We start from the raw sequence: 10,130 nt of genomic DNA, 5'->3' as shown, positions 1-10,130 counted from the left end.
GACAGCTTCTTGGGCCCCAAGCCGAGTTTCAGTAGATCTGCAATGAAGCCTGAGAATTTCCATTTCTAACAAGTTCCCACTTCGAGAATGTCTAATATAGAATGATCAAGACCTGGTAGTCAATAGTTAATTAGATATTACTTTGTATGTATCTTGGCTGGGGGGTCGGTGAAGAAGACTTAATCATAGGTGACTGAGATTCTGAGCCTGATTCAATGGCAGAATAGAGATGCCATTAAAATAGTTATAGGCATGGAAGAAAATGGATGTTTGGCTCGAATGAGAATACTGAGAGGTCAAACTATGAAAAAGACTGTTTCATGGAAACCATCAATAAATATGGGAGTGGAAAGGAGAATGAGTCAGTAAGAAGTAGAGAATCAACAGAGATGTAGAAGGAATACCCAATGTCACAGAAGAGGGAAGAAAGAGGTCAAGAGTAGCTCTATGGAGAATATCACACAAAATTAACCACCAAGTTATTCCCAAACTCAGTGAAAACTGAAACCAAGGTCCCACGCTTTCCTTGTCTGCTCTTTAATGTCCTTAGCAAAGAGAGGTCAAATTCAGAATGACGGCTCTGGAGGCAGCTCAAGCTTTTTAGTGCAAGAAGCAAAGGGATCTATGCCCCTCGTATTGTACTTACAAAGGACATTGTGAGAACTACCATGTGATAGATCTTTAGCTTTGAGGGCAAAACCAAAAAGGTTTTTCTTCTAATCATGAGTTTGTAAGAAAGTCAATTAACAATTCTGGATAAGGGAAGAATATCAGTGCTTAAGGATTTAAACCACTAGCATTTGTTAAGAATTTGCAACGAACCAGGTATTGTTCTAAGTACTATATGGCCTTCCTACTCAGCGGGTGGTTCATGGACCAGTGGCATCAGCTTCACTTGCTAGAAATGCAGACTTTCACCTGACCCCAGACCTGCTAACACAGAATCTGTATTTTTAAGAAGATCCCCAGGTGACAATTAGAGTTTGAGAAGCACCACTTTAGGTATCATGAACTCATTTAATCTACTCAATGCCAAGAGTTAGGGGTTATGATGAAGAAACTGAATTACAGAGGGTAAAATAAAATATTTGTACAAAATCATAGCGCTAATGGGGCAGAACAAAGAGATAAACCCAGAAAATCTAGATCCACAGTCTTTAATCTAATCTAGATACACAGTCTTTAATCTAATCTTACACCAACTCTCAAGAAGTTGTTACCATGGCCCTTGGCACTCTCGCCATTGTCATTTTTTAATTTCCATGCACAGCAGCTTTTGTTCAATGCATCTAAGGGATCTTGTCTTCTGCGTTATACTCTTGGTTTTACCATCTAACTCACTCTTGAGTGTTAACTCCCTGTCGCTCTTCAGCTCTCAGCTCACAGTCACTTCCTCAGGAAAGCCGTTTCTCATGCCCCAAGACATGGTATGCTACTTTTACAGCACCATGTGTTTTTCCTTCATAATAATCTGTAATTAGGAATTTATTTATATGATTTTTGTCTTTTTCACTAGACTCGAACTCCTGGAGGTCAAGCACTGCATCTGTTTTGTTCCTCACTGAATCTCCAGTGTCTGGTACATGGCAAATACAAAAGTTACCCGAATTAATGTGTACATGAATAGCTTTTGAATCTATTGTGCCTCCTGCCCACATTAGCATGACCTGCCGTGGCAATCAGAACTGAACATTCTCTCCCTCCATGTAATTTAGAGACCTAGTGAGGTGAGAGAACAGACTGAACATTCAAAAGGGAAGTGCAGCCTTTGAGGCTGAACCCTAAATAGCCAGTCAAGCCTCCATCTGCCACGAACACCTGGAGCTGCATTCAGAACCTTCTGAAGCTACGGGAACACTTGAAATGTGTTTCTGCTTTCCAAAACCTGAGCCTATATTGTGCCTTCAGTGTTTGAAACAGCAAAGTTAGAGTGGCCCAGGTGAGGTCTTCCCATGTTGGGAGAGTAGCTCTGGAGGGGAAACAGTGGCTGTTCTAACACAAATCCTGTAACTAAACAGAGTCCATTCATTCTGAGTGCTGCTCATCAGGTACCTTTCAGAGATCCTGAATTCCCTTGAATGACAGAGAATGAGCCTTGATTTCAATGAATGGCACTGTCATAATAATCCTGTCTGAGGAAAGCAAGGATTGCAAGGCTACTTTTAAAATACACGCCTCTGTAATTGTGTGTTTCATTTCTCCCCAAATACTCTTGCTCCTATGTATAGTTCCTATAACTTATGTTCTCATGTGATAGTTAACAAAATTAGTCTGACTAGGTTTTAATATTGCTAGTATTGTGAAATTACTGCAAAGGAGCTTGAAAAAAAAACGCTGCTTTTTTTTTCTTAAAGAGTTGGTTAGATTTATTTTTAACATTTTTGGAAAATTTTGGATGACAGTAATCAGATTTAAGTTTAACTTAGTGACAGACCCAACTACTCAATGTGGGATAGCTGCTGATAATTCTTCAGGCACTTCTTCAATGGCTCTATCACATGACTAAATGATATGGCTGTGGGCTCAATTACTCAATTTTCTTATGGTGTTTTGATCTGAATTGACATAGTTGCTCCAAACTTGAGCCATGAATGAGGAATACCAAGGTCAACCTTGTATCATAGACCTGACCTTCTCAAACTCTCAAGTGCACATGAATACCTAAGGAGTTTGTTAAAATGCAGATTCCAGTAAGTAGAACTGTGTTGAGACATGGGCGTTTTAATTTCTAACAAGCTCCCAGCTGCTGTTGCTACTACTTACTGGTCCATACGCAACACTCTGAGAAGAAAGGTCTTAGAAAACACAATGTAATTGGTTTTGTGGCTTACAATGTGACTTGGCATGCTTTTAAGTCAGAAGCATTTCCTAAATGTTTCTTTGGGCCAGGGATGCATATAATTCTGTCCACCTCTCACTGGCAGAAATAATCAGAGAAATGAGTCACTCCCATGATTCCACCCTGTCGGGGGGGGGGGGCCTGCCCTGGGCAATTTGTTTGACTAAGTTAGGGAAGAAAGAGACCTGCCCTCCAGTCTAGAGCTGTCTCATAAGAAAATGTAGAATCTTGAAATTTCAAGATATCCTCTTTAATATTGTTTATATTGAGCATGCGTAGAAATGTCTGGATGTTCAAATCTGGAATAGGTTTGAACATAGGCTCTTCAACTCTAAAACCAAATTAAAAGCAATGTGGTCTAATTATGGTATAACTATTGAGATAAAGTGAAAAATATTCTCCAAACACATTATATTTGGAAAGGCACAGTTATCATAGTTTGTTTCGGTTATAATAACATTTAAAGTAGAAAAGATTAAGAAAAAACTATTAGAGTTAATTATTGCTTAAAGTGACAGGAGAGGCAAAAGAATATTTTTTGTGCTTGAGGGTTTGCGGGGAGTGGCCTTAGTCTCTCCTACATTTCCATCTTGCCGCGTCTCTTTGCCTTCTCCCTACTCCACTCCCAAGTCCTGGGTGGCCCTGGACCACTTAGGAAACTACCATCAGCTGAGCTGATGGCAAGGAAATGAGAAAAATAATAAAACAACCATTTCTGTTCCTTTTTTTTAATCCATCTGTTAATTCTTGAATTTATAAAATGGAAAGAAACATAAATAAGTACTTATGAAAATTACTTAATTTAAAAGTAGGTCTTTGTTGAAACCAAGGAGCAGGATCTAGGACCCAATCAATACCAAGCAAGTCTTTTGCCGACTTGGTGCTCGGAAAAATTTAACAAACAGACATCTTGTTATAGTGGCTACGAAATATATGTGCAATAGTTTAGTTAGAACCATTCAACAGCATAGTTCAAATCTAATCAAGCACATCTACTTTACCCTGAAGGAAAAATATTTTAGAACATGTCCCCAAATCTATTGTAATTATATTTAACTACTACATGGTAGAATGTTACACAAGAGTCCTAGAATTTGACTCTCAGATTGGTGATGGGAATTGTTCAAAATCATGAAACTCACCTTTAAAGAACAGGCATTAAAACTTAGGTTTCCTAAATATTTTCCAATTTGCTCCTTTTTATGATATTGCATTATGCCATGTTATTTCACCAATCCTTTTTCCCTGATGCCAGTTTAAGATAAAAATACGCCAGCTTGTCTGGCACATAAGCCCCTGGCTCAGATCTTTGGGTCGCATTATATAATTCTCACTTTCAGTTGATCCTGGAGCCTCACCTTAGCCTGTTCTGAGCTGATATGAAATTATATTAGAGGTAAAATCATGTACCAGTGAGGAATTTGCTAAACTTCTGTGGCAAGTTTCACTGTAGACAGAGAGTGGGAGTTTTCCCAAACTGCGAGCTTTACTTCTTTATGGTCAGGTAAGGGAAGTGAAGCTTCACTTTATCTTCCGAGCTGGTCTCTCTGACTGAGGGTGAGGACTGGTGTGAAAGAGCAGTAGGGGTCTTTTCACAGGGATTTGAGATGGCTCAGGAGTTATAGCCCTAGTTCTTTTTTGGTACAAAGGGCTGCTGTTACCGAGAACGATACATGATATGCTGGTTAAGAACATGAAGTTCAGTACCAGACAGACCTGAATTTAAATCCCAGTTTCAAAATGTACCACCTTAGGAACCTCACAGATGTCACTTAACCACCAGGTTTTCAGTTTCCTTACCTCCAAAATGGAAATATAAATAATCTTTCTAACTTATCGACTTGTAAACATGACATGCTGTGTATAAAACAGCAACATCACTTAGAACACAATCAGAACATTCAGTAAGGTAGCCACGTTTTTACCTATTAAGAAATAGAACCAGGAATGTAAGCTTACGTCTAAGTATCAGAGAAGATCCTGATATGAATGTCTTATGAGGTTTTAGAATGAATTAGGGAAAGGAGCTATTTTTTGAAAAATAATGTTGGTCCTCACTTTCCACATTGGCTTAAGTTGCCTGTCTATTGAAATCTGAACTAAATATTAATGGCAACGTCTTCTGAACCGGAAAGATGTACTTGAAATGTACCCGCAGAAACTTTTGTTAAAAAGCAAGAAGTGTTTCTTTGCTCCTATTCTTATTCGTAGTACATCGAAGTACATACACTTCACTTAAACATCTGTCCAAAGGTATGATATTAATGGAATTTAATGAGAAGGACAGGCTGCAAGGGAATCAAATCTGTGTCATTGCTTTCTCACCATTTGCCATGGACCATATTTGCCGGCTTCTTCACTTTTTTTTCCTTTCTTTCTTTTTCTTTTTTTTTACTGTGACCAAAATAAAGAAAGAGGGACATATGAGATTTGTTACTTTCTTGGAACTAGCCAGATGGAAAAGTGAGGTCATGGGGATTATTGCCTGCTACCACCTCAGTCACTTAAATTATAATGAAAATATTTCTCGGAGTGCAGAGTAGTCCTTGCTTAAGGATTTTGAGAGCCTGGATTCAAGAGACTGGATTCAACAATATGTTATGTATTTAACTTGAAAATTCAGTCTGGCCACATTGCATTAACTTATACAATATATGTTTTAATATGTAAAAAAAGGCCCCCAAATTACTGGGGTCAAAAAACACTTTACAGAAATCTAGAGAATGTAGAGAATATCTTTAAAATAAGAGCATTCCCTAAAGGTTTGATGTGATGATAATTTTGCGACATTACAGTATAAATATACAATTAATCAACAGACTAATCAATGATATGAATACTATCCACATGGAATTGGACAAGGTTGGGGTCAGAGAATGTAAGTAATACAGAAGGAATATAAAACACGACCTTTGTGCCTAATCAGGGATATAATAATATAAAGATTAGAACAACAGGCACAATCGTAGATTTTATATAGGTGTAAGAATTTCAGATTTTGGCATCTTTTCTATACACCACTTGAAAATGTGTATATATTTCATTTCTCCTGTAGTATTCTAAGCTGATTGCTGCTTTTTTCTTACCAGCTTTATCTGAGCCTCTGTTTGGAATTCCATACCAGTAACTTTGTGTCCCTGCTTGTCTGGATAACCCTGTCAAAATAATCATGTTTATCAGAAGTTCTAAACCTTTCTGTGGTCAGGACTACTTGGATGTCTTAATAATATTTGCGAGATGCCCTTCTGATTGTCATAACTAAGGTTTTTGACCACTCTTTTCTGTCAATCAGTGTTTATACATCTTCAGACTATCTCTAAGCACTGACCTACTTGCTTCCTTCATGTCATGAGATTGCCAATTCCTACTCACATTATCCAGCCACTGGGATTTATTTTGTATTTTTCTTCAACTACTGATTCCCTGCCTACCAACAGCATCTTTCAGCACTGAAATTTTCCATATTGTCCAAAGTTGGAAAGATTGGTGACCCGAGTATGAAAGAGGAAAGCAAAATAAATTAGAGGGCTAAAAAATGGTACGTATAAAAATTTTCCTCAAATATCATACACCAGTAGCTCTCAAACTTTATCATGCATCAGTATTATAGGGACACTCTTTGAAAATCACTGCCACACGTGAATTAAAACCATTTCCAAATAACATGTAATCAAAAGAAAAGGATATCTCATTTTGCTCTGTGTAAGAGAGTTCTTACCCTGAAAGTCCTTGGGGACCTTTTGATAGGATTCTAAGTATCCATGGTATTGCACAAATTATATTTTACATTTCATTACCATGTGTGAGATTACATCTGGATGCCTGAGAGGGCCCATTGTTCTCAAAGGATTCTTAAAGGATTCATTTGCCCAAACAGAGCTTAAGCATCTCACTGATGTCATGCAGAGGGAGTCAAGCCAACACACTAGAGGAGACACTGATATTAGAATGTAGCAGAATAAGGGCTTTACAGTTTATAGAACCAATGTATAATTCTCCTGTTCTTTTTAGGGTTAGTGGAATAAGTCTACAATTATTACATTGACCTTCATAATCAATTATTTTACTCTTTTATGATTATCCACTGATTCCTATCAAGATGTAGATTAATCAACCAATCAGCCAAAAAGTTTAGATGGAGCCCCTATTACAAGCTTAGCACACTGTTGGCTGAGTGGTGGATGCAGAGATTGCAGAGTCCCTGCTTGCAGTTAACTCTGGGTAAGGACACTGACATCTGCTACTTTTAAGCCCCATGAGAGTAAGAACCTTGATTTTCTTGCCTCAAATTCTGTCTCATGTGCTTAGAAGAGCACCTCATAAATCATAGAAATACAACCAATGATTACTAAATGAATGAATAAGAGACCTCAGGGATTTGTACTGTAAATGTCATGATATTGTCAGAAAAACAAAATGTACACAGTGGCTGACTGGACAAAACTCTTAACACCCGAAGAGTACTGCTGAATAAAGAAATAAGGGACCCAACTAATAATTCATATTAATAAACTGCAGACTAGCCTCAATAAGGAAAACAAACTGAAGTTAAATGTGACACATTTTCAGACCTTTCTATATGCCAGGTGTTTGGCATAAGAAAGAACTCAGTTAAAAGCCTATAGGCTAGGACCATCCCTCTCCACCAAATCCTTTTCTTTAGCAATCACTAATGTTGATGTCAAAGGAGTCAAGAAATGAAAAGCATTCTGCCCAACCACATATATTCATCATGCTCCTTTCGATAAGTGTGAAGCAGACAAGCCCTTACCTAGATTTCAAGCTGATGAATCATCTGTCTAGTTTCACTAAACCTTAAGGGGCTGCTCAACTAAACAAGGGGCTGCAACACTGTCAGCCTCTGGATGCATTTAAACAAGACCAATGTGTTAAAAGAAGGCAGATAATGAGGTTTCCTGAGGAATCCCTAGTTTCTTGGTGCGTTAAATCCTCCTTCAGTTAAAAAAAAAGCCTTTTGATCTCAAAAATCCTGAGAAAACTATTTTTTAATAGCGTATAGCTGTTGACAATATCAGATACATAAATAGAAAAATTAGTGATTTCCTATATTTAGGTCATCCATTTACTGAAACTGGGGTTCCTCCTATTCCATTATCTCCATAAACACACACACACACACACACACACACACACACACACACACACACACACATCCTCATACCCATTAGAAAAAAGAAAATTCCTTCTTCTGGGGAAACACCTGTCTTGAGAATTCTTGGTTGTGCAATTTCTGAGCCTGCACAGGGTCGATCCCACAAATGGTGCAGTGACTCTTTTGGAAGTCACATTTGTCCCTGAAACTTCAGTCACCTGGAGACTGCATGCCTCATTGCCTGCAGCAGCTCAATCCTGACAGTGTAAGATGAGTTTAGAAATCTCATTTGAGCAACGAAATCTGAATTGAGCGTTTAAACAGCACAGTATATTTAATGCTGAAATAATTACTCTTTGCAATTTTTGCTGACTGTGGAATTTTTTCTTTTCTTTTGCTCTTGGACTATAATAATAATCTTACTTTGGTTTGGAATTTATTTTGAGAAGAAGGTAACAGAACTCAGTAAACTAGTACATCAGTTAATTGCACATCCCCATTTTCACACATGAAAATTTTCTGCTTCTTTTGCTATGCAAACACACGTACATGTAATTCCTGGAATCCCAACTACATTCATACCCACTGCTTTCAGACACATTTTCACAGGGCACCCAGACATAAAGTCCCTACATGTCAAAATCAAGTCAGGCTGAAGATGTAAATAGGTGGATATGGCATCAGTGGATGTGTAATCAGTAATAAGAAATACATTGAGCCCCATAATGAAAAGAAATCCCCCAAATTGTTCAGGATTCCCCCACCCCCTTCCATTCACTGATTTATTAACCCTGAACAAAGATGTAATTGCAGGGTCTCAGAAACAACTTTTTTTCCTTTTTTTTTTTTTTTCATTTTTGGTATTTGTTTTGGCTTTGAATTTCTTAGTATCTAGTCGTACCATTCATTGCCTCTTTTCTTCACTCAGTTGCCCATCTTTTCCCCCCAAAATGAAAGAAGCATCAGCTTCTGAGTCTTAAGGATGAGACCTCTGCATTTTCTTTGCTTGTTTAGGGCAAGAAATGAAGTGCTGCCTCTTTAATTGGCAGAAGCATGCAGGAGGAGCATACCTTTAATTTAGTGTTGGGATACCTCACTTGCACCCTGGCTGTTGTCTTATTGGAGACGGCAGCCTGCCTGAGATCCTCTAGCACTGAAATAATATCATCCAGCACGCATTTCTTATCCTGATTTCTCAACACACACAGATGGGAAAAAGTATAATTATAGCCCTTGTGGTTCACCTTCATTTCCAGCACGGCTCGGTGGGTCTGCAGGATCCCCTCAGCCTGGAGCAAAATATTGTCCCCGGGTGGGGAGAGGAGGATCACCCTGCCATACCTCCCAGGGGTGTGTAAGTCCGAATAAAGCTGGCTTTTGGACTGGTCCAGCGGGAAAAGGCTGCTGGCCAGGCTGCGCTCGATCTTGGCCAGGCTGTGGCTGGGAGCGACCAGGCGCTCCAGGTCGCCCTCGGGCTGGAAGCGTTTGAGCGCGCTGAGGCCGAAGGTGATGGTCAGGACTGCGGGCACGGTGAGGAAAAAGACCGGGTGCCGGCTCACGCACAAGCCCAGCCTGTGGCAGAACGACTGGAGCCCTCTGCGAAGCACCTGCCGCAGCATCCTCCACCAGATCCAGCTTGCAGGCGCTCCCGGCCGTCTTAAAAAGCACATGTGACATGTGTAAGCGCCGGGCCACCCCCTCTTCCCCATCCCACCGCCTCGGGGCCAGCCTTCCTCCCCACGGCCGCCGCATCCCCACCCCCTCCGCGCTCACCCCCGACCACTCCTCCTGGTCTTTCCCCGGCCCCACCTCCATGCGCTCCTACTACTCTTTCAAACACTGCAGCAAGTTGCAGTAAGGCGGGCAAATATCGACAGCGCGCGTGGGGGCGGGCGGCGGGCGCTGCGGGGGCACGGTGGGGCCCACCCCCTCCCCAGCCTCCCCACGCCCTCGCCGCCTCCCGCGCCCCCTCTCACCGCATGAGCAGCGATCCCTCGGTCTAGCCCTTCATCTCGCTGCTGCAGTCCCCCGGCCTCCCTCGCTGGAGGTGGCTCCGTGCGGAGTGTCCCACGGATGTGGATTTCCTCTCCGTCCTGGTGGGGTTCGGTGCCGAAGTGGAACCATGTGCCTTGGTGTTGTAAGAAGCAGACATGTGCCCCATAAGGAGCGGGGGGGTGG

The 10,130-nt window shown here is 40.7% G+C and overlaps 1 protein-coding gene across 1 annotated transcript in view; it reads right to left on the bottom strand.

Annotated features, from left to right (window-relative positions):
* The window catches only part of PTCHD4 (patched domain containing 4), a 174,831-nt gene extending 165,209 nt beyond the window's left edge, over nucleotides 1–9,622 (bottom strand). Inside the window, 1 exon segment of the mRNA XM_006926468.2 lies at nucleotides 9,197–9,622. Within this exon segment, the coding sequence (XP_006926530.1) occupies nucleotides 9,197–9,622 (426 nt within the window).
* Between the last annotated feature and the right edge of the window lie 508 nt (nucleotides 9,623–10,130).

Source organism: Pteropus alecto, unplaced genomic scaffold, assembly GCF_000325575.1.
Source record: "Pteropus alecto unplaced genomic scaffold, ASM32557v1 scaffold7, whole genome shotgun sequence".
Taxonomy (NCBI): Eukaryota; Metazoa; Chordata; class Mammalia; order Chiroptera; family Pteropodidae; genus Pteropus; species Pteropus alecto.
Note: the sequence above shows the minus strand (reverse complement) of the source record. Positions and strands in the feature narration are given on the sequence as shown.